At 50.1% G+C, this 25291-nt stretch overlaps 1 protein-coding gene across 1 annotated transcript in view; it reads right to left on the bottom strand.

Annotated features, from left to right (window-relative positions):
* Positions 1 to 25291, bottom strand: part of LOC118383883 (ryanodine receptor 2-like) — a gene marked incomplete at its 3' end in the record, with an annotated part of 63044 nt that overhangs the window by 21724 nt on the left and 16029 nt on the right. Inside the window, exons 4-5 of the mRNA XM_052515348.1 lie at positions 4240 to 4314; positions 3522 to 3600 (exon numbers count right to left, since the gene is read on the bottom strand). Of these exons, the coding sequence (XP_052371308.1) occupies positions 3522 to 3600; positions 4240 to 4314 (154 nt within the window). The remainder of the gene's footprint in view (positions 1 to 3521; positions 3601 to 4239; positions 4315 to 25291) is intronic.

The following is a 25291-nucleotide window of genomic DNA, read 5'->3' as shown; positions in this document are numbered from 1 at the left end:
TAGTAACCTCCAGCAGCACCACTGAGGGTCTGGAGTCTAGTAACCTCCAACAGCACCACTGAGGGTCTGGAGTCTAGTAACATCCAACAGCACCACTGATGGTCTGGAGTCTAGTAACCTCCAGCAGCACCACTGAGGGTCTGGAGTCTAGTAACCTCCAGCAGCACCACTGAGGGTCTGGAGTCTAGTAACCTCCAGCAGCACCACTGAGGGTCTGGAGTCTAGTAACCTCCAACAGCACCACTGAGGGTCTGGAGTCTAGTAACCTCCAACAGCACCACTGATGGTCTGGAGTCTAGTAACCTCCAGCAGCACCACTGAGGGTCTGGAGTCTAGTAACCTCCAGCAGCACCACTGAGGGTCTGGAGTCTAGTAACCTCCAGCAGCACCACTGAGGGTCTGGAGTCTAGTAACCTCCAGCAGCACCACTGAGGGTCTGGAGTCTAGTAACCTCCAGCAGCACCACTGAGGGTCTGGAGTCTAGTAACCTCCAGCAGCACCACTGAGGGTCTGGAGTCTAGTAACCTCCAGCAGGGTCTGGAGTCTAGTAACCTCCAGCAGGGTCTGGGGTCTAGTAACCTCCAGCAGGGTCTGGAGTCTAGTAACCTCCAGCAGGGTCTGGAGTCTAGTAACCTCCAGCAGGGTCTGGAGTCTAGTAACCTCCAGCAGGATCTGGAGTCTAGTAACCTCCAGCAGGGTCTGGAGTCTAGTAACCTCCAGCAGGATCTGGAGTCTAGTAACCTCCAGCAGCACCACTGAGGGTCTGGAGTCTAGTAACCTCCAGCAGGGTCTGGGGTCTAGTAACCTCCAGCAGGGTCTGGGGTCTAGTAACCTCCAGCAGGGTCTGGAGTCTAGTAACCTCCAGCAGGATCTGGAGTCTAGTAACCTCCAGCAGGGTCTGGAGTCTAGTAACCTCCAGCAGGATCTGGAGTCTAGTAACCTCCAGCAGGGTCTGGGGTCTAGTAACCTCCAGCAGGGTCTGGAGTCTAGTAACCTCCAGCAGGATCTGGAGTCTAGTAACCTCCAGCAGCACCACTGAGGGTCTGGAGTCTGTTAACTTCCAGCAGCACCACTGAGGGTCTGGAGTCTAGTAACCTCCAGCAGGGTCTGGGGTCTAGTAACCTCCAACAGGATCTGGAGTCTAGTAACCTCCAGCAGGGTCTGGAGTCTGGTAACCTCCAGCAGGGTCTGGGGTCTAGTAACCTCCAGCAGGGTCTGGAGTCTAGTAACCTCCAGCAGGGTCTGGGGTCTAGTAACCCCCAGCAGGGTCTGGAGTCTAGTAACCTCCAGCAGGGTCTGGAGTCTAGTAACCTCCAGCAGGGTCTGGGGTCTAGTAACCTCCAGCAGGGTCTGGGGTCTGGTAACCCCCAGCAGGGTCTGGGGTCTAGTAACCTCCAGCAGGGTCTGGGGTCTAGTAATCTCCAGCAGGGTCTGGAGTCTAGTAACCTCCAGCAGGGTCTGGAGTCTAGTAACCTCCAGCAGGGTCTGGAGTCTAGTAACCTCCAGCAGGGTCTGGGGTCTAGTAACCTCCAGCAGGGTCTGGAGTCTAGTAACCTCCAGCAGGGTCTGGGGTCTAGTAACCTCCAGCAGGGTCTGGAGTCTAGTAACCTCCAGCAGGGTCTGGGGTCTAGTAACCCCCAGCAGGGTCTGGGGTCTAGTAACCTCCAGCAGGGTCTGGAGTCTAGTAACCCCCAGCAGGGTCCGGGGTCTAGTAACCTCCAGCAGGGTCTGGGGTCTGGTAACCTCCAGCAGGGTCTGGGGTCTGGTAACCCCCAGCAGGGTCTGGGGTCTAGTAACCTCCAGCAGCACCACTGAGGATCTGGAGTCTAGTAACCTCCAGTAGGGTCTGGAGTCTAGTAACCTCCAGCAGGATCTGGAGTCTGGTAACCTCCAGCAGCACCACTGAGGGTCTGGAGTCTAGTAACCTCCAGCAGCACCACTGAGGGTCTGGAGTCTAGTAACCTCCAGCAGCACCACTGAGGGTCTGGAGTCTAGTAACCTCCAGCAGCACCACTGAGGGTCTGGAGTCTAGTAACCTCCAGCAGCACCACTGAGGGTCTGGAGTCTAGTAACCTCCAGCAGCACCACTGAGTCTGGAGTCTAGTAACCTCCAGCAGGGTCTGGAGTCTAGTAACCTCCAGCAGGGTCTGGGGTCTAGTAACCTCCAGCAGGGTCTGGAGTCTAGTAACCTCCAGCAGGGTCTGGAGTCTAGTAACCTCCAGCAGGGTCTGGAGTCTAGTAACCTCCAGCAGGGTCTGGGGTCTAGTAACCTCCAGCAGGGTCTGGAGTCTAGTAACCTCCAGCAGGGTCTGGAGTCTAGTAACCTCCAGCAGCACCACTGAGGATCTGGAGTCTAGTAACCTCCTGCAGGGTCTGGGGTCTGGTAACCTCCAGCAGGGTCTGGGGTCTAGTAACCTCCAGCAGGGTCTGGAGTCTAGTAACCTCCAGCAGGGTCTGGAGTCTAGTAACCTCCAGCAGGGTCTGGAGTCTAGTAACCTCCAGCAGGATCTGGAGTCTAGTAACCTCCAGCAGGGTCTGGGGTCTAGTAACCTCCAGCAGGGTCTGGGGTCTAGTAACCTCCAGCAGGGTCTGGAGTCTAGTAACCTCCAGCAGCACCACTGAGGGTCTGGAGTCTGTTAACTTCCAGCAGCACCACTGAGGTCTGGAGTCTAGTAACCTCCAGCAGGGTCTGGGGTCTAGTAACCTCCAACAGGATCTGGAGTCTAGTAACCTCCAGCAGGGTCTGGAGTCTGGTAACCTCCAGCAGGGTCTGGGGTCTAGTAACCTCCAGCAGGGTCTGGAGTCTAGTAACCTCCAGCAGGGTCTGGGGTCTAGTAACCCCCAGCAGGGTCTGGAGTCTAGTAACCTCCAGCAGGGTCTGGAGTCTAGTAACCTCCAGCAGGGTCTGGGGTCTAGTAACCTCCAGCAGGGTCTGGAGTCTAGTAACCTCCAGCAGGGTCTGGGGTCTAGTAACCCCCAGCAGGGTCTGGGGTCTAGTAACCTCCAGCAGGGTCTGGAGTCTAGTAACCCCAGCAGGGTCTGGGGTCTGGTAACCTCCAGCAGGGTCTGGGGTCTGGTAACCCCCAGCAGGGTCTGGGGTCTAGTAACCTCCAGCAGCACCACTGAGGATCTGGAGTCTAGTAACCTCCAGTAGGGTCTGGAGTCTAGTAACCTCCAGCAGGATCTGGAGTCTGGTAACCTCCAGCAGCACCACTGAGGATCTGGAGTCTAGTAACCTCCAGCAGGGTCTGGGGTCTGGTAACCTCCAGCAGGGTCTGGGGTCTAGTAACCACAGTCAGCACGGCACACACACCGACACACAACATACTAAACGTCCACACCCACACAGCATCACAACAGTCTTACTATGGGAACTCATAAAACCCAGCATCAGAAACATCTCTCTCTCTGAAGCTTTGCACGACAACATAACACTACAACATGGCTTGGTAATGGTGTCTCATCTGACTGTACTAGCTATACTATGGCTGTTGGGAAAGAAGAAGAGAAAGAGACCTTACCTGTTGTGTCTTCCTGCAGTCCAACATCAAACGCCAGTTTGTCGGTTGAGGATCGGGAGGTACCTAGGCAACAGAGGTACTAGACAGAGAAACAAAAGAAGCCAATTATTCCTCAACACAACCAGACACAACATGGTAGAAACCAGTCTCCTATTGCCTTGTCTGACTGGCTCAGCAACTCGCGTATCACTAGAAAATACAGACAAGAATACAACAAAGATGATGACAACTACAACACAGATGACAACCACAACACAGATGATGACAACCACAACACAGATGACAACCACAACAAAGATGACAACCACAACAAAGATGATGACAACCACAACAAAGATGATGACAACCACAACAAAGATGATGACAACCACAACAAAGATGATGACAACCACAACAAAGATGATGACAACCACAACAAAGATGATGACAACCACAACAAAGATGATGACAACCACAACAAAGATGACATCAACACAACAAAGATGATGACAACCACAACAAAGATGATGACAACCACAACAAAGATGATGACAACCACAACAAAGATGATGACAACCACAACAAAGATGATGACAACCACAACAAAGATGATGACAACCACAACAAAGATGATGACAACCACAACACAGATGATGACAACCACAACACAGATGACACTGATTCAAGTACATGTTATTTCCTGTATTTGGGTCTCCGGACACACTGCAGAGGGACTCACCATGCCGCTGTAGGAGTGTCGTAGCAGAACAGCGTGTCCGTACAGTAAGGTGCGGTGGCCCCCTCCCTGGGCCGTCTACAGGACAGAGACAGAGGGACAAGAGACACATTCAGGAACTAGTTTACACGTACAATACTGTTACTATACAGGACTAAGATCGAATCATACTACACCGGCTCTGACACTTGTCAGGGCTTGCAAACTATCATGAATTACAAAGGGAAACCCAGCCGAGAGTTGCCCAGTGAGACGAGCCCACCGGACGAGCTAAATGCCTTTTATGCTCGCTTCGAGGCAAGCAATACTGAAACATGCGTGAGAACACCAGCTGTTCTGGACGACTGCGTGATCACACTCTCCGTAGCCGATGTGAGTGAGACCTTTAAACAGGTTAACATTCACAAGGCTGCAGGACCAGACGGATTACCAGGACTGAGCATGTGCTGACCAGCTGGCACGTGTCTTCACTGACATTTTCAACCTCTCCCTGACCCAGTCTGTAATACCTACAAGTTTCAGGCAGAATGCCAAGGTAAGCTGTCTAAATGACTATTACATCTGCAGCCATGAAATATTTTGAAAGGCTGGTCGTGGCTCACATCATTATCCCAGACATCCTGGACCCCACTCCAATTCACATACTGCCAAAACAGATCCACAGATGACGCAACCTCTATTGCTCTCCACACTACAGCTCAGCGTTTAACACAATATAGTGCCCTCCAAGCTCATCACTAAGCTGAGGATCATGGGAATGAAACACCTCCCTCTTCAACTGGATCCTGGACTTCCTGACGGGCACCATCCACTATGCTGACTCTCAACACAGGGGTCCCTCAGGGGTGCGTGCTCAGTCCCCTCCTGTACTTCCTGTTCACCCACGACAGTGTGGCCGCGCACGACTCCAACAACATCATCAAGTTTGCCGATGACACGATGGTGGTGACCTGATCACCACCGACGATGAGACAGTCTATAGGGAGGAGGTAAGAGGCCTGGCAGTGTGGTGCCAGAAAAAACCATGGGAGAAGGGCCATGGTCAGGGAAGTGACCAAGAACCCGAAGGTCACTCTGAAGGAGCCCCAGAGTTCCTCTACGGATATGGGAGATTCTGCCCGAAGGAACCATCTCTGCAGCAGTGTGTTGCCAGGACAACCACTCCCTTAATGTCAGCCAGACAAAGGAGCTGATCGCGGTCTCCAAAGAACACGCCCTCATTCACATCGACTGTAGTGGAGCTTCAAGTTCCTCTGTCCACATGGCTAAGAACCAACCATTCCTCTGTCCACATGGCTAAGAACCAACCATTCCTCTGTCCACATGGCTAAGAACCAACCATTCCTCTGTCCACATGGCTAAGAACCAACCATTCCTCTGTCCACATGGCTAAGAACCAACCATTCCTCTGTCCACATGGCTAAGAACCAACCATTCCTCTGTCCACATGGCTAAGAACCAACCATTCCTCTGTCCACATGGCTAAGAACCAACCATTCCTCTGTCCACATGGCTAAGAACCAACCATTCCTCTGTTCACATGGCTAAGAACCAACCATTCCTCTGTCCACATGGCTAAGAACCAACCATTCCTCTGTCCACATGGCTAAGAACCAACCATTCCTCTGTCCACATGGCTAAGAACCAACCATTCCTCTGTCCACATGGCTAAGAACCAACCATTCCTCTTGTCCACATGGCTAAGAACCAACCATTCCTCTGTCCACATGGCTAAGAACTGACCATTCCTCTGTCCACATGGCTAAGAACCAACCATTCCTCTGTCAACATGGCTAAGAACCAACCATTCCTCTGTCCACATGGCTAAGAACCAACCATTCCTCTGTCCACATGGCTAAGAACCAACCATTCCTCTGTTCACATTGCTAAGAACCAACCATTCCTCTGTCCACATGGCTAAGAACCAACCATTCCTCTGTCCACATGGCTAAAAACCGACCATTCCTCTGTCCACATGGCTAAGAACCAACCATTCCTCTGTTCACATGGCTAAGAACCAACCATTCCTCTGTCCACATGGCTAAGAACCAACCATTCCTCTGTCCACATGGCTAAGAACCAACCATTCCTCTGTCCACATGGCTAAGAACCAACCATTCCTCTGTCCACATGGCTAAGAACCGACCATTCCTCTGTCCACATGGCTAAGAACCAACCATTCCTCTGTCCACATGGCTAAGAACCAACCATTCCTCTGTCCACATGGCTAAGAACCAACCATTCCTCTGTCCACATGGCTAAGAACCAACCATTCCTCTGTCCACATGGCTAAGAACCAACCATTCCTCTGTCCACATGGCTAAGAACCAACCATTCCTCTGTCCACATGGCTAAGAACCGACCATTCCTCTGTCCACATGGCTAAGAACCAACCATTCCTCTGTCCACATGGCTAAGAACCAACCATTCCTCTGTCCACATGGCTAAGAACCAACCATTCCTCTGTCCACATGGCTAAGAACCAACCATTCCTCTGTCCACATGGCTAAGAACCAACCATTCCTCTGTCCACATGGCTAAGAACCGACCATTCCTCTGTCCACATGGCTAAGAACCAACCATTCCTCTGTCCACATGGCTAAGAACCAACCATTCCTCTGTCCACATGGCTAAGAACCAACCATTCCTCTGTCCACATGGCTAAGAACCAACCATTCCTCTGTCCACATGGCTAAGAACCAACCATTCCTCTGTTCACATGGCTAAGAACCAACCATTCCTCTGTCCACATGGCTAAGAACCAACCATTCCTCTGTCCACATGGCTAAGAACCAACCATTCCTCTGTCCACATGGCTAAGAACCACCCATTCCTCTGTTCACATGGCTAAGAACCAACCATTCCTCTGTCCACATGGCTAAGAACCAACCATTCCTCTGTCCACATGGCTAAGAACCAACCATTCCTCTGTCCACATGGCTAAGAACCAACCATTCCTCTGTCCACATGGCTAAGAACCAACCATTCCTCTGTCCACATGGCTAAGAACCAACCATTCCTCTGTCCACATGGCTAAGAACCAACCATTCCTCTGTCCACATGGCTAAGAACCAACCATTCCTCTGTCCACATGGCTAAGAACCAACCATTCCTCTGTCCACATGGCTAAGAACCAACCATTGTTCAAACACACCAACACAGTCACGACAACGCCTCTTCCCCCTCAGGACGCTGAAACAGCTTCTACTCAAAAAAGTCATGAGACTGCTTAAAAAGTTAACAAAATTGCTAAAATGACTATTTTTGACTCATCACATACGCTGCTGCTACTGTTGATTATCTATCCTGTTGCCTTGTCACTTTATCTATACCTATATTTCCTCCGACCTACAGTGCCCTTGGAAAGTATTCAGACTCCTTGACTTCTTCCACATTTTGTTACGTAACAGCCTTATTCTCAAATGGATTAAATATTTGTTTTCCCTCAGCAATTTACACACACTAACCCATAATGACATCACAATACCCCATAATGACATCACAATACCCCATAATGACATCACAATACCCCATAATGACATCACAATACCCCATAATGACATCACATTCAGGTATCACATGGGGTATTGTGATGTCATTATGGGGTATTGTGATGTCATTATGGGGTATTGTGATGTCATTATGGGGTATTGTGATGTCATTATGGGGTATTGTGATGTCATTATGGGGTATTGTGATGTCATTATGGGGTATTGTGATGTCATTATGGGGTATTGTGATGTCATTATGGGGTATTATGATGTCATTATGGGGTATTGTGATGTCATTATAGGGTATTATGATGTCATTATGGGGTATTGTGATGTCATTATGGGGTATTATGATGTCATTATGGGGTATTGTGATGTCATTATGGGGTATTGTGATGTCATTATGGGGTATTGTGATGTCATTATGGGGTATTGTGATGTCATTATGGGGTATTGTGATGTCATTATGGGGTATTGTGATGTCATTATAGGGTATTGTGATGTCATTAAGGGGTATTGTGATGTCATTATGGGGTATTGTGATGTCATTATGGGGTATTGTGATGTCATTAAGGGGTATTGTGTGTAGATTGATGAGGGGAAAAAACACTTGAATCCATTTTAGAACAAGGCTGTAACAAAACAACATGTAGAAACAAGTCAAGGTGTCTGAAGACTCTCCAAGTTTCTACATTGTAGAATAACAGTGAAGACGTCACAACTATGAAATAACACACATGGAATCATGTAGTAACCAAACAAGTGTTAAACAAATCAAAATTTATTTTATATTTCAGATTCTTTAAAGTACCAACGCATTTCCTTGATTACAGCTTTGCACACTCTTGACATTCTCTCAACTAGCATCACCTGGAATACTTTTCCAACATTATTGAAAGAGTTCACACATATGCTGAGCATTTGGTAGCTGCATTTTCCTTCACTCTGAGGTCCAACTCATCCCAAACCATCTCAATTGGGTTGAGGTCGGGTGATTGTGGAGGACAGGTCATCTGATGCAGCACTCCATCACTTTCCTTCTTGGTCAAATAGCCCTATACAGTACCCAGTACCCTGGCTAGGCGAGCATGTCTTCATTTAACAGCCCCTCCCTCCTACACTACCCTGGCTAGGCTATCATGTCTTCATCTAACAGCCCCTCCCTCCTACAGTACCCTGGCTAGGCTAGCATGTCTTCATCTAACAGCCCCTCCCTCCTACACTACCCTGGCTAGGCTAGCATGTCTTCATCTAACAGCCCCTCCCTCCTACAGTACCCTGGCTAGCATGTCTTCATCTAACAGCCCCTCCCTCCTACAGTACCCTGGCTAGGCTAGCATGTCTTCATCTAACAGCCCCTCCCTCCTACAGTACCCTGGCTAGGCTAGCATGTCTTCATCTAACAGCCCCTCCCTCCTACAGTACCCTGGCTAGCATGTCTTCATCTAACAGCCCCTCCCTCCTACACTACCCTGGCTAGGCTAGCATGTCTTCATCTAACAGCCCCTCCCTCCTACAGTACCCTGGCTAGCATGTCTTCATCTAACAGCCCCTCCCTCCTACAGTACCCTGGCTAGCATGTCTTCATCTAACAGCCCCTCCCTCCTACAGTACCCTGGCTAGCATGTCTTCATCTAACAGCCCCTCCCTCCTACAGTACCCTGGCTTGGCTAGCATGTCTTCATCTAACAGCCCCTCCCTCCTACAGTACCCTGGCTAGGCTAGCATGTCTTCATCTATCAGCCCCCTCCTACACTACCCTGGCTAGGCTAGCATGTCTTCATCAAACAGCCCCTCCCTCCTACAGTACCCTGGCTAGCATGTCTTCATCTAACAGCCCCTCCCTCCTACAGTACCCTGGCTAGGCTAGCATGTCTTCATCTAACAGCCCCTCCCTCCTACAGTACCCTGGCTAGCATGTCTTCATCTAACAGCCCCTCCCTCCTACAGTACCCTGGCAAGGCTAGCATGTCTTCATCTAACAGCCCCTCCCTCCTACAGTACCCTGGCAAGGCTATCATGTCTTCATCTAACAGCCCCTCCCTCCTACACTACCCTGGCTAGGCTAGCATGTCTTCATCTAACAGCCCCTCCCTCCTACAGTACCCTGGCTAGCATGTCTTCATCTAACAGCCCCTCCCTCCTACAGTACCCTGGCAAGGCTAGCATGTCTTCATCTAACAGCCCCTCCCTCCCTCCTACACTACCCTGGCTAGGCTAGCATGTCTTCATCTAACAGCCCCTCCCTCCTACAGTACCCTGGCTAGGCTAGCATGTCTTCATCTAACAGCCCCTCCCTCCTACAGTACCCTGGCTAGCATGTCTTCATCTAACAGCCCCTCCCTCCTACAGTACCCTGGCAAGGCTAGCATGTCTTCATCTAACAGCCCCTCCCTCCTACACTACCCTGGCTAGGCTAGCATGTCTTCATCTAACAGCCCCTCCCTCCTACAGTACCCTGGCTAGCATGTCTTCATCTAACAGCCCCTCCCTCCTACAGTACCCTGGCTAGCATGTCTTCATCTAACAGCCCCTCCCTCCTACAGTACCCTGGCTAGGCTAGCATGTCTTCATCTAACAGCCCCTCCCTCCTACAGTACCCTGGCTAGGCTATGTCTTCATCTAACAGCCCCCCCCCTCCTAGCCTAGTCAGTCAGTCAGACACACTCACACAAACATGCACACACGCCTGCTCACACCGCCCACGAACGCACACACACACACACACACACACACACACACACACACACACACACACACACACACACACACACACACACACACACGCACACGCACACGCACACGCACACGCACACGCACACAGACACACGCACACGCACACAGACACACAAACACACGCACACACACACACACACACACACACAGGTGTTTCCCCTAGATAATCTGACAGGCTGCTTCTCTGTTTCCATCCATTCCACATGCCATCCATCCTACCACACAGCTGACTGTCCATGAGACTGGGGGATGGTGGGGAAGTGTGTGTGTGGTGTCAGGGACAGCTGTGTGTGATTAGGAAGATACTGTTGGGATAATAGGGGTTTTGTAGAGATGAGGAGCTGGGAGATCAGGCACACAGTGACAGAAGGAGATCAGACACACAGTGACAGAAGGAGATCAGACACACAGTGACAGAAGGAGATCAGACACACAGTGACAGAAGGAGATCAGACACACAGTGACAGAAGGAGGTCAGACACACAGTGACAGAAGGAGATCAGACACAGTGACAGAAGGAGATCAGACACACAGTGACAGAAGGAGATCAGACACACAGTGACAGAAGGAGACCAGACACACAGTGACAGAAGGAGATCAGACACACAGTGACAGAAGGAGATCAGACACACAGTGACAGAAGGAGATCAGACACAGTGACAGAAGGAGATCAGACACAGTGACAGAAGGAGATCAGACACAGTGACAGAAGGAGACCAGACACACAGTGACAGAAGGAGATCAGACACACAGGGACAGAAGGAGATCAGACACAGTGACAGAAGGAGATCAGACACACAGTGACAGAAGGAGATCAGACACACAGTGACAGAAGGAGATCAGACACACAGGGACAGAAGGAGATCAGACACACAGTGACAGAAGGAGGTCAGACACACAGTGACAGAAGGAGATCAGACACACAGTGACAGAAGGAGATCAGACACACAGTGACAGAAGGAGATCAGACACACAGGGACAGAAGGAGATCAGACACACAGTGACAGAAGGAGGTCAGACACACAGTGACAGAAGGAGATCAGGCACACAGTGACAGAAGGAGATCAGACACACAGTGACAGAAGGAGATCAGACACACAGTGACAGAAGGAGATCAGACACACAGTGACAGAAGGAGATCAGACACACAGTGACAGAAGGAGATCAGACACAGTGACAGAAGGAGATCAGACACACAGTGACAGAAGGAGATCAGACACACAGTGACAGAAGGAGATCAGACACACAGTGACAGAAGGAGATCAGACACAGTGACAGAAGGAGATCAGACACACAGTGACAGAAGGAGATCAGACACAGTGACAGAAGGAGATCAGACACAGTGACAGAAGGAGATCAGACACACAGTGACAGAAGGAGATCAGACACAGTGACAGAAGGAGATCAGACACACAGTGACAGAAGGAGATCAGACACAGTGACAGAAGGAGATCAGACACACAGGGACAGAAGGAGATCAGACACACAGGGACAGAAGGAGACCAGACACAATGACAGAAGGAGATCAGACACACAGTGACAGAAGGAGATCAGACACACAGGGACAGAAGGAGATCAGACACACAGGGACAGAAGGAGACCAGACCCACAGTGACAGAAGGAGATCAGACACACAGGGACAGAAGGAAATCAGACACACAGGGACAGAAGGAGATCAGACACACAGTGACAGAAGGAGATCAGACACACAGGGACAGAAGGAGACCAGACACACAGTGACAGAAGGAGATCAGACACACAGTGACAGAAGGAGATCAGACACAGGGACAGAAGGAGACCAGACACACAGTGACAGAAGGAGACCAGACACACAGTGACAGAAGGAGACCAGACACACAGTGACAGAAGGAGACCAGACACACAGTGACAGAAGGAGATCAGACACACAGGGACAGAAGGAGACCAGACACACAGTGACAGAAGGAGATCAGACACACAGTGACAGAAGGAGATCAGACACACAGTGACAGAAGGAGATCAGACACACAGTGACAGAAGGAGATCAGACACACAGTGACAGAAGGAGATCAGACACACAGGGACAGAAGGAGATCAGACACACAGTGACAGAAGGAGATCAGACACACAGGGACAGAAGGAGACCAGACACACAGTGACAGAAGGAGATCAGACACACAGTGACAGAAGGAGATCAGACACACAGGGACAGAAGGAGACCAGACACACAGTGACAGAAGGAGATCAGACACACAGTGACAGAAGGAGATCAGACACACAGTGACAGAAGGAGATCAGACACACAGTGACAGAAGGAGATCAGACACACAGTGACAGAAGGAGACCAGACACACAGGGACAGAAGGAGGTCAGACACACAGTGACAGAAGGAGATCAGACACACAGTGACAGAAGGAGATCAGACACACAGTGACAGAAGGAGATCAGACACACAGTGACAGAAGGAGATCAGACACACAGTGACAGAAGGAGATCAGACACACAGTGACAGAAGGAGATCAGACACAGTGACAGAAGGAGATCAGACACACAGTGACAGAAGGAGATCAGACACACAGTGACAGAAGGAGATCAGACACACAGTGACAGAAGGAGATCAGACACACAGTGACAGAAGGAGATCAGACACACAGTGACAGAAGGAGATCAGACACAGTGACAGAAGGAGATCAGACACACAGGGACAGAAGGAGATCAGACACACAGTGACAGAAGGAGATCAGACACACAGTGACAGAAGGAGATCAGACACACAGGGACAGAAGGAGATCAGACACACAGGGACAGAAGGAGATCAGACACACAGGGACAGAAGGAGATCAGACACACAGGGACAGAAGGAGACCAGACACACAGTGACAGAAGGAGATCAGACACACAGTGACAGAAGGAGACCAGACACACAGTGACAGGAGACCAGACACACAGTGACAGAAGGAGATCAGACACACAGTGACAGAAGGAGATTAGACACACAGTGACAGAAGGAGACCAGACACACAGTGACAGAAGGAGGTCAGACACACAGGGACAGAAGGAGATCAGACACAGTGACAGAAGGAGATCAGACACACAGTGACAGAAGGAGATCAGACACACAGTGACAGAAGGAGATCAGACACACAGGGACAGAAGGAGATCAGACACACAGTGACAGAAGGAGATCAGACACACAGGGACAGAAGGAGATCAGACACACAGTGACAGAAGGAGATCAGACACACAGTGACAGAAGGAGATCAGACACAGTGACAGAAGGAGATCAGACACACAGTGACAGAAGGAGATCAGACACACAGGGACAGAAGGAGACCAGACACACAGTGACAGAAGGAGACCAGACACACAGTGACAGAAGGAGATCAGACACACAGTGACAGAAGGAGATCAGACACACAGTGACAGAAGGAGATCAGACACACAGTGACAGAAGGAGACCAGACACACAGTGACAGAAGGAGATCAGACACACAGTGACAGAAGGAGATCAGACACACAGGGACAGAAGGAGATCAGACACACAGGGACAGAAGGAGACCAGACACACATTGACAGAAGGAGACCAGACACACAGTGACAGAAGGAGATCAGACACACAGTGACAGAAGGAGATTAGACACACAGTGACAGAAGGAGACCAGACACACAGTGACAGAAGGAGGTCAGACACACAGGGACAGAAGGAGATCAGACACAGTGACAGAAGGAGATCAGACACACAGTGACAGAAGGAGATCAGACACACAGTGACAGAAGGAGATCAGACACACAGTGACAGAAGGAGACCAGACACACAGTGACAGAAGGAGACCAGACACACAGTGACAGAAGGAGATCAGACACAGTGACAGAAGGAGATCAGACACACAGTGACAGAAGGAGATCAGACACACAGTGACAGAAGGAGACCAGACACACAGTGACAGAAGGAGACCAGACACACAGTGACAGAAGGAGATCAGACACAGTGACAGAAGGAGATCAGACACACAGTGACAGAAGGAGATCAGACACACAGTGACAGAAGGAGATCAGACACACAGTGACAGAAGGAGATCAGACACACAGTGACAGAAGGGGGAGCAGCAGACATTAATGAACTTACCTTCATCATGAATTTCTGTATTTGCATGAAATAAATGGAAAGGAGAGTTAATTCAACACAAATAGCACATTAGTGATGAATTAACATCAGTCATTGCTCCAACATTCACTACTACAGAATAGTCCTGTGGCCTGCTCTGCTCTGCTCTAAAAGGAGCCTATTGCTTCTGACTGTGGCCTGCTCTGCTCTGATCTAAAAGGAGCCTACTGTTTCTGACTGTGGCCAGCCTGCTCTGCTCTAAAAGGAGTCTACTGTTTCTGACTGTGGCCTGCTCTGCTCTAAAAGGAGCCTACTGTTTCTGACTGTGGCCTGCTCTGATCTAAAAGGAACCTACTGTTTCTGACTGTGGCCTGCTCTGCTCTACTCTAAAAGGAGCCTACTGTTTCTGACTGTGGCCTGCTCTGCTCTGCTCTAAAAGGAGCCTACTGTTTCTGACTGTGGCCTGCTCTGCTCTGCTCTAAAAGGAGTCTACTGTTTCTGACGGTGGCCTGCTCTGCTCTGCTCTAAAATGAGTCTACTGTTTCTGACTGTGGCCTGCTCTGCTCTGCTCTAAAAGGAGTCTACTGTTTCTGACGGTGGCCTGCTCTGCTCTGCTCTAAAATGAGTCTACTGTTTCTGACTGTGGCCTGCTCTGCTCTGCTCTAAAAGGAGTCTACTGTTTCTGACTGTGGCCTGCTCTGCTCTGCTCTAAAAGGAGCCTACTGTTTCTGACTGTGGCCTGCTCTGCTCTGCTCTAAAAGGAGTCTACTGTTTCTGACGGTGGCCTGCTCTGCTCTGCTCTAAAATGAGTCTACTGTTTCTGACTGTGGCCTGCTCTGCTCTGCTCTAAAAGGAGTCTACTGTTTCTGACGGTGGCCTGCTCTGCTCTGCTCTAAAATGAGTCTACTGTTTCTGACTGTGGCCTGCTCTGCTCTGCTCTAAAAGGAGTCTACTGTTTCTGACTGTGGCCTGCTCTGCTCTGCTCTAAAAGGAGCCTACTGTTTCTGACTGTGGCCTGCTCTGCTCTGCTCTAAAAGGAGTCTACTGTTTCTGACTGTGGCCTGCTCTGCTCTGCTCTAAAAGGAGCCTACTGTTTCTGACTGTGGCCTGCTCTGCTCTGCTCTAAAAGGAGTCTACTGTTTCTGACTGTGGCCTGCTCTGCTCTGCTCTAAAAGGAGCCTACTGTTTCTGACTGTGGCCTGCTCTGCTCTGCTCTAAAAGGAGCCTACTGTTTCTGACTGTGGCCTGCTCTGCTCTAAAAGGAGCCTACTGTTTCTGACTGTGGCCTGCTCTGCTCTAAAAGGAGTCTACTGTTTCTGACTGTGGCCTGCTCTGCTCTGCTCTAAAAGGAGCCTACTGTTTCTGACTGTGGCCTGCTCTGCTCTGCTCTAAAAGGAGTCTACTGTTTCTGACTGTGGCCTGCTCTGCTCTAAAGGGAGCCTACTGTTTCTGACTGTGGCCTGCTCTGCTCTAAAGGGAGTCTACTGTTTCTGACTGTGGCCTGCTCTGCTCTGCTCTAAAAGGAGCCTACTGTTTCTGACTGTGGCCTGCTCTGCTCTGCTCTAAAAGGAGCCTACTGTTTCTGACTGTGGCCTGCTCTGCTCTGCTCTAAAAGGAGCCTACTGTTTCTGACTGTGGCCTGCTCTGCTCTAAAAGGAGCCTACTGTTTCTGACTGTGGCCTGCTCTGCTCTAAAAGGAGTCTACTGTTTCTGACTGTGGCCTGCTCTGCTCTGCTCTAAAAGGAGCCTACTGTTTCTGACTGTGGCCTGCTCTGCTCTGCTCTAAAAGGAGTCTACTGTTTCTGACTGTGGCCTGCTCTGCTCTAAAGGGAGCCTACTGTTTCTGACTGTGGCCTGCTCTGCTCTAAAGGGAGTCTACTGTTTCTGACTGTGGCCTGCTCTGCTCTGCTCTAAAAGGAGTCTACTGTTTCTGACTGTGGCCTGCTCTGCTCTAAAGGGAGCCTACTGTTTCTGACTGTGGCCTGCTCTGCTCTAAAGGGAGTCTACTGTTTCTGACTGTGGCCTGCTCTGCTCTAAAAGGAGTCTACTGTTTCTGACTGTGGCCTGCTCTGCTCTAAAAGGAGCCTACTGTTTCTGACTGTGGCCTGCTCTGCTCTGCTCTAAAAGGAGTCTACTGTTTCTGACTGTGGCCTGCTCTGCTCTGCTCTAAAAGGAGCCTACTGTTTCTGACTGTGGCCTGCTCTGCTCTGCTCTGCTCTAAAAGGAGCCTACTGTTTCTGACTGTGGCCTGCTCTGCTCTGCTCTAAAAGGAGTCTACTGTTTCTGACTGTGGCCTGCTCTGCTCTAAAAGGAGTCTACTGTTTCTGACTGTGGCCTGCTCTGTTCTAAAAGGAGTCTAGTTTCTACTGTTTGCTCTAAAAAAGGAGTCTACTGTTTCTGACTGTGGCCTGCTCTGCTCTGCTCTAAAAGGAGCCTACTGTTTCTGACTGTGGCCTGCTCTGCTCTGCTCTAAAAGGAGTCTACTGTTTCTGACTGTGGCCTGCTCTGCTCTAAAAGGAGTCTACTGTTTCTGACTGTGGCCTGCTCTGCTCTGCTCTAAAAGGAGCCTACTGTTTCTGACTGTGGCCTGCTCTGCTCTGCTCTAAAAGGAGCCTACTGTTTCTGACTGTGGCCTGCTCTGCTCTGCTCTAAAAGGAGTCTACTGTTTCTGACTGTGGCCTGCTCTGCTCTAAAGGGAGCCTACTGTTTCTGACTGTGGCCTGCTCTGCTCTAAAGGGAGTCTACTGTTTCTGACTGTGGCCTGCTCTGCTCTGCTCTAAAAGGAGCCTACTGTTTCTGACTGTGGCCTGCTCTGCTCTGCTCTAAAAGGAGTCTACTGTTTCTGACTGTGGCCTGCTCTGCTCTAAAGGGAGCCTACTGTTTCTGACTGTGGCCTGCTCTGCTCTAAAGGGAGTCTACTGTTTCTGACTGTGGCCTGCTCTGCTCTAAAAGGAGTCTACTGTTTCTGACTGTGGCCTGCTCTGCTCTAAAAGGAGCCTACTGTTTCTGACTGTGGCCTGCTCTGCTCTGCTCTAAAAGGAGTCTACTGTTTCTGACTGTGGCCTGCTCTGCTCTGCTCTAAAAGGAGCCTACTGTTTCTGACTGTGGCCTGCTCTGCTCTGCTCTGCTCTAAAAGGAGCCTACTGTTTCTGACTGTGGCCTGCTCTGCTCTGCTCTAAAAGGAGTCTACTGTTTCTGACTGTGGCCTGCTCTGCTCTAAAAGGAGTCTACTGTTTCTGACTGTGGCCTGCTCTGTTCTAAAAGGAGCCTACTGTTTCTGACTGTGGCCTGCTCTGCTCTGCTCTAAAAGGAGTCTACTGTTTCTGACTGTGGCCTGCTCTGCTCTGCTCTAAAAGGAGCCTACTGTTTCTGACTGTGGCCTGCTCTGCTCTGCTCTGCTCTAAAAGGAGCCTACTGTTTCTGACTGTGGCCTGCTCTGCTCTGCTCTAAAAGGAGTCTACTGTTTCTGACTGTGGCCTGCTCTGCTCTAAAAGGAGTCTACTGTTTCTGACTGTGGCCTGCTCTGTTCTAAAAAGGAGTCTACTGTTTCTGACTGTGGCCTGCTCTGCTCTGCTCTAAAAGGAGCCTACTGTTTCTGACTGTGGCCTGCTCTGCTCTGCTCTAAAAGGAGTCTACTGTTTCTGACTGTGGCCTGCTCTGCTCTAAAAGGAGTCTACTGTTTCTGACTGTGGCCTGCTCTGCTCTGCTCTAAAAGGAGCCTACTGTTTCTGACTGTGGCCTGCTCTGCTCTGCTCTAAAAGGAATCTACTGTTTCTGACTGTTGCCTGCTCTGTTCTGCTCTAAAAGGAGTCTACTGTTTCTGACTGTGGCCTGCTCTGCTCTGCTCTAAAAGGAGTCTACTGTTTCTGACTGTGGCCTGCTCTGCTCTGCTCTAAAAGGAGTCTACTGTTTCTGACTGTGGCCTGCTCTGCTCTGCTCTAAAAGGAGTCTACTGTTTCTGACGGTGGCCTGCTCTGCTCTGCTCTAAAATGAGTCTACTGTTTCTGACTGTGGCCTGCTCTGCTCTGCTCTAAAAGGAGTCTACTGTTTCTGACTGTGGCCTGCTCTGCTCTGCTCTAAAAGGAGCCTACTGTTTCTGACTGTGGCCTGCTCTGCTCTGCTCTAAAAGGAGTCTACTGTTTCTGACTGTGGCCTGCTCTGCTCTGCTCTAAAAGGAGCCTACTGTTTCTGACTGTGGCCTGCTCTGCTCTGCTCTAAAAGGAGTCTACTGTTTCTGACTGTGGCCTGCTCTGCTCTGCTCTAAAAGGAGCCTACTGTTTCTGACTGTGGCCTGCTCTGCTCTGCTCTAAAAGGAGCCTACTGTTTCTGACTGTGGCCTGCTCTGCTCTAAAAGGAGCCTACTGTTTCTGACTGTGGCCTGCTCTGCTCTAAAAGGAGTCTACTGTTTCTGACTGTGGCCTGCTCTGCTCTGCTCTAAAAGGAGCCTACTGTTTCTGACTGTGGCCTGCTCTGCTCTGCTCTAAAAGGAGTCTACTGTTTCTGACTGTGGCCTGCTCTGCTCTAAAGGGAGCCTACTGTTTCTGACTGTGGCCTGCTCTGCTCTAAAGGGAGTCTACTGTTTCTGACTGTGGCCTGCTCTGCTCTGCTCTAAAAGGAGCCTACTGTTTCTGACTGTGGCCTGCTCTGCTCTGCTCTAAAAGGAGCCTACTGTTTCTGACTGTGGCCTGCTCTGCTCTGCTCTAAAAGGAGCCTACTGTTTCTGACTGTGGCCTGCTCTGCTCTAAAAGGAGCCTACTGTTTCTGACTGTGGCCTGCTCTGCTCTAAAAGGAGTCTACTGTTTCTGACTGTGGCCTGCTCTGCTCTGCTCTAAAAGGAGCCTACTGTTTCTGACTGTGGCCTGCTCTGCTCTGCTCTAAAAGGAGTCTACTGTTTCTGACTGTGGCCTGCTCTGCTCTAAAGGGAGCCTACTGTTTCTGACTGTGGCCTGCTCTGCTCTAAAGGGAGTCTACTGTTTCTGACTGTGGCCTGCTCTGCTCTGCTCTAAAAGGAGTCTACTGTTTCTGACTGTGGCCTGCTCTGCTCTAAAGGGAGCCTACTGTTTCTGACTGTGGCCTGCTCTGCTCTAAAGGGAGTCTACTGTTTCTGACTGTGGCCTGCTCTGCTCTAAAAGGAGTCTACTGTTTCTGACTGTGGCCTGCTCTGCTCTAAAAGGAGCCTACTGTTTCTGACTGTGGCCTGCTCTGCTCTGCTCTAAAAGGAGTCTACTGTTTCTGACTGTGGCCTGCTCTGCTCTGCTCTAAAAGGAGCCTACTGTTTCTGACTGTGGCCTGCTCTGCTCTGCTCTGCTCTAAAAGGAGCCTACTGTTTCTGACTGTGGCCTGCTCTGCTCTGCTCTAAAAGGAGTCTACTGTTTCTGACTGTGGCCTGCTCTGCTCTAAAAGGAGTCTACTGTTTCTGACTGTGGCCTGCTCTGTTCTAAAAAGGAGTCTACTGTTTCTGACTGTGGCCTGCTCTGCTCTGCTCTAAAAGGAGCCTACTGTTTCTGACTGTGGCCTGCTCTGCTCTGCTCTAAAAGGAGTCTACTGTTTCTGACTGTGGCCTGCTCTGCTCTAAAAGGAGTCTACTGTTTCTGACTGTGGCCTGCTCTGCTCTGCTCTAAAAGGAGCCTACTGTTTCTGACTGTGGCCTGCTCTGCTCTGCTCTAAAAGGAGCCTACTGTTTCTGACTGTGGCCTGCTCTGCTCTGCTCTAAAAGGAGTCTACTGTTTCTGACTGTGGCCTGCTCTGCTCTAAAGGGAGCCTACTGTTTCTGACTGTGGCCTGCTCTGCTCTAAAGGGAGTCTACTGTTTCTGACTGTGGCCTGCTCTGCTCTGCTCTAAAAGGAGCCTACTGTTTCTGACTGTGGCCTGCTCTGCTCTGCTCTAAAATGAGTCTACTGTTTCTGACTGTGGCCTGCTCTGCTCTAAAGGGAGCCTACTGTTTCTGACTGTGGCCTGCTGCTCTGCTCTAAAGGGAGCCTACTGTTTCTGACTGTGGCCTGCTCTGCTCTAAAAGGAGTCTACTGTTTCTGACTGTGGCCTGCTCTGCTCTAAAAGGAGCCTACTGTTTCTGACTGTGGCCTGCTCTGCTCTGCTCTAAAAGGAGTCTACTGTTTCTGACTGTGGCCTGCTCTGCTCTGCTCTAAAAGGAGCCTACTGTTTCTGACTGTGGCCTGCTCTGCTCTGCTCTGCTCTAAAAGGAGCCTACTGTTTCTGACTGTGGCCTGCTCTGCTCTGCTCTAAAAGGAGTCTACTGTTTCTGACTGTGGCCTGCTCTGCTCTAAAAGGAGTCTACTGTTTCTGACTGTGGCCTGCTCTGTTCTAAAAAGGAGTCTACTGTTTCTGACTGTGGCCTGCTCTGCTCTGCTCTAAAAGGAGCCTACTGTTTCTGACTGTGGCCTGCTCTGCTCTGCTCTAAAAGGAGTCTACTGTTTCTGACTGTGGCCTGCTCTGCTCTAAAAGGAGTCTACTGTTTCTGACTGTGGCCTGCTCTGCTCTGCTCTAAAAGGAGCCTACTGTTTCTGACTGTGGCCTGCTCTGCTCTGCTCTAAAAGGAATCTACTGTTTCTGACTGTTGCCTGCTCTGTTCTGCTCTAAAAGGAGCCTACTGTTTCTGACTGTTGCCTGCTCTGCTCTGCTCTAAAAGGAGCCTACTGTTTCTGACTGTGGCCTGCTCTGCTCTGCTCTAAAAAGGAGTCTACTGTTTCTGACTGTGGCCTGCTCTGCTCTGCTCTAAAAGGAGCCTACTGTTTCTGACTGTGGCCTGCTCTGCTCTGCTCTAAAAGGAGCCTACTGTTTCTGACTGTGGCCTGCTCTGCTCTGCTCTAAAAGGAGTCTACTGTTTCTGACTGTGGCCTGCTCTGCTCTAAAAGGAGCCTACTGTTTCTGACTGTGGCCTGCTCTGCTCTGCTCTAAAAGGAGCCTACTGTTTCTGACTTCTCCTTCATCACCGGTATAAAGTGTTAGCTGATTCCAGACCTGTAGTAATTGCTCAGTGTGACCAGCCAGTACAAAGTGTTAGCTGATTCCAGACCTGTAGTAATTGCTCAGTGTGACCAGCCAGTATTTAGTGTTAGCTGATTCCAGACCTGTAGTAATTGCTCAGTGTGACCAGCCAGTATAAAGTGATAGCTGATTCCAGACCTGTAGTAATTGCTCAGTGTGACCAGCCAGTATAAAGTGTTAGCTGATTCCAGACCTGTAGTAATTGCTCAGTGTGACCAGCCAGTACAAAGTGTTAGCTGATTCCAGACCTGTAGTAATTGCTCAGTGTGACCAGCCAGTATTTAGTGTTAGCTGATTCCAGACCTGTAGTAATTGCTCAGTGTGACCAGCCAGTATAAAGTGTTAGCTGATTCCAGACCTGTAGTAATTGCTCAGTGTGACCAGCCAGTATAAAGTGATAGCTGATTCCAGACCTGTAGTAATTGCTCAGTGTGACCAGCCAGTATTTAGTGTTAGCTGATTCCAGACCTGTAGTAATTGCTCAGTGTGACCAGCCAGTATTTAGTGTTAGCTGATTCCAGACCTGTAGTAATTGCTCAGTGTGACCAGCCAGTATAAAGTGTTAGCTGATTCCAGACCTGTAGTAATTGCTCAGTGTGACCAGCCAGTATAAAGTGATAGCTGATTCCAGACCTGTAGTAATTGCTCAGTGTGACCAGCCAGTATAAAGTGTTAGCTGATTCCAGACCTGTAGTAATTGCTCAGTGTGACCAGCCAGTATTTAGTGTTAGCTGATTCCAGACCTGTAGTAATTGCTCAGTGTGACCAGCCAGTATAAAGTGTTAGCTGATTCCAGACCTGTAGTAATTGCTCAGTGTGACCAGCCAGTATAAAGTGTTAGCTGATTCCAGACCTGTAGTAATTGCTCAGTGTGACCAGCCAGTATAAAGTGTTAGCTGATTCCAGACCTGTAGTAATTGCTCAGTGTGACCAGCCAGTATAAAGTGTTAGCTGATTCCAGACCTGTAGTAATTGCTCAGTGTGACCAGCCAGTATAAAGTGTTAGCTGATTCCAGACCTGTAGTAATTGTTCAGTGTGACCAGCCAGTATAAAGTGTTAGCTGATTCCAGACCTGTAGTAATTGCTCAGTGTGACCAGCCAGTATAAAGTGTTAGCTGATTCCAGACCTGTAGTAATTGCTCAGTGTGACCAGCCAGTATAAAGTGTTAGCTGATTCCAGACCTGTAGTAATTGCTCAGTGTGACCAGCCAGTATAAAGTGTTAGCTGATTCCAGACCTGTAGTAATTGCTCAGTGTGACCAGCCAGTATTTAGTGTTAGCTGATTCCAGACCTGTAGTAATTGCTCAGTGTGACCAGCCAGTATAAAGTGTTAGCTGATTCCAGACCTGTAGTAATTGCTCAGTGTGACCAGCCAGTATAAAGTGTTAGCTGATTCCAGACCTGTAGTAATTGCTCAGTGTGACCAGCCAGTATAAAGTGTTAGCTGATTCCAGACCTGTAGTAATTGCTCAGTGTGACCAGCCAGTATAAAGTGTTAGCTGATTCCAGACCTGTAGTAATTGCTCAGTGTGACCAGCCAGTATAAAGTGTTAGCTGACTCCAGACCTGTAGTAATTGCTCAGTGTGACCAGCCAGTATAAAGTGTTAGCTGATTCCAGACCTGTAGTAATTGCTCAGTGTGACCAGCCAGTATAAAGTGTTAGCTGATTCCAGACCTGTAGTAATTGCTCAGTGTGACCAGCCAGTATAAAGTGTTAGCTGATTCCAGACCTGTAGTAATTGCTCAGTGTGACCAGCCAGTATAAAGTGTTAGCTGATTCCAGACCTGTAGTAATTGCTCAGTGTGACCAGCCAGTATAAAGTGTTAGCTGATTCCAGACCTGTAGTAATTGCTCAGTGTGACCAGCCAGTATAAAGTGTTAGCTGATTCCAGACCTGTAGTAATTGCTCAGTGTGACCAGCCAGTATAAAGTGTTAGCTGACTCCAGACCTGTAGTAATGTGTGTCCCTGTCACATGCCGTTGTGGCCAACAGGACGTATTGGTTGTGTCTCAGCTGGCACCCTTATTCCCTATGGAGCCCCTGGTCAAAAGTAGTGCACCACGTAGGGAATAGGGTGCCACATAACAATGCCTTGTGGACATTAAGTGAAGATAAAATGACGTGACACGTTTCTATAAATGTCTCAAGACATTGTAATGCTCTGCATCACGCTGAATGGATTATTGATCCACACGTCAAAAGGAATTGATCTGCAAGGCCCCAAGTATATTAAATATGACTTCAATCACACAACCTATAGGATAATCAATAGAATCCATCAAAACCCCCCAATACATCAATTATCAAATAGATTCTTAAATGACATCTTTAAAACATCTGTTATTAATTGAATTGTTTGTGATAGTAATTGAATGAGGAGGAAAACAATAGAGACAGTAATAACAGCATTATCCAACGTCCTTCCAATCACTCTGCTCGTCAACCCGATCTCACTGCACAGCGTCCCCCAGCTCGGACTTGATCCCCCAGCGGATCCGCTGTGCTGCAGCAACATCTTCCTGACACTCCAGCAAATTACTAAATATGTGCAGGGTGATTATCTCCTTGCGTAACTAGAGGCATGAGAGACATGACAGACATGAGGTAAGGTAGCCTGGCGGTTAAGAGAGGATGATTGGGACCGAGGAGAGATGGAGAAGGGCTGAGGAGAGGTGGAGAGGGGCTGAGGAGAGGTGGAGAGGCTGAGGAGAGGTGGAGAGGCTGAGGAGAGGTGGAGAGGGGCTGAGGAGAGGTGGAGAGGCTGAGGAGAGGTGGAGAGGCTGAGGAGAGGTGGAGAGGCTGAGGAGAGGTGGAGAGGCTGAGGAGAGGTGGAGAGGCTGAGGAGAGGTGGAGAGGCTGAGGAGAGGAAGAGAGGGGTTGAGGAGAGGTGGAGAGGGGTTGAGGAGAGGTGGAGAGGGGCTGAGGAGAGGTGGAGAAGGGCTGAGGAGAGATGGAGAAGGGCTGAGGAGAGGTGGAGAGGGGCTGAGGAGAGGTGGAGAGGGGTTGAGGAGAGGTGGAGAGGGGCTGAGGAGAGGTGGAGAGGGGCTGAGGAGAGGTGGAGAGGAGCTGAGGAGAGGAGAGGTGGAGAGGAGATGAGGAGAGGTGGAGAGGGGCTGAGGAGAGGTGGAGAGGGGCTGAGGAGAGGTGGAGAGGGGCTGAGGAGAGGTGGAGAGGAGCTGAGGAGAGGTGGAGAGGAGCTGAGGAGAGGTGGAGAGGGGCTGAGGAGAGGTGGAGAGGCTGAGGAGATGTGGAGAGGCTGAGGAGAGGTGGAGAGGCTGAGGAGAGGTGGAGAGGCTGAGGAGAGGTGGAGAGGCTGAGGAGAGGAAGAGAGGGGTTGAGGAGAGGTGGAGAGGCTGAGGAGAGGTGGAGAGGCTGAGGAGAGGAAGAGAGGGGTTGAGGAGAGGTGGAGAGGGGTTGAGGAGAGGTGGAGAGGCTGAGGAGAGGTGGAGAGGCTGAGGAGAGGTGGAGAGGCTGAGGAGAGGAAGAGAGGGGTTGAGGAGAGGTGGAGAGGCTGAGGAGAGGTGGAGAGGCTGAGGAGAGGTGGAGAGGCTGAGGAGAGGAAGAGAGGGGTTGAGGAGAGGTGGAGAGGGGTTGAGGAGAGGTGGAGAGGGGCTGAGGAGAGGTGGAGAAGGGCTGAGGAGAGATGGAGAAGGGCTGAGGAGAGGAAGAGAGGGGTTGAGGAGAGGTGGAGAGGGGTTGAGGAGAGGTGGAGAGGGGCTGAGGAGAGGTGGAGA

This window comes from Oncorhynchus keta, unplaced genomic scaffold (genome assembly GCF_023373465.1).
Source record: "Oncorhynchus keta strain PuntledgeMale-10-30-2019 unplaced genomic scaffold, Oket_V2 Un_scaffold_23732_pilon_pilon, whole genome shotgun sequence".
NCBI classification, from domain to species: Eukaryota; Metazoa; Chordata; class Actinopteri; order Salmoniformes; family Salmonidae; genus Oncorhynchus; species Oncorhynchus keta.
This window is presented reverse-complemented; position numbering and strand designations above follow the sequence as displayed.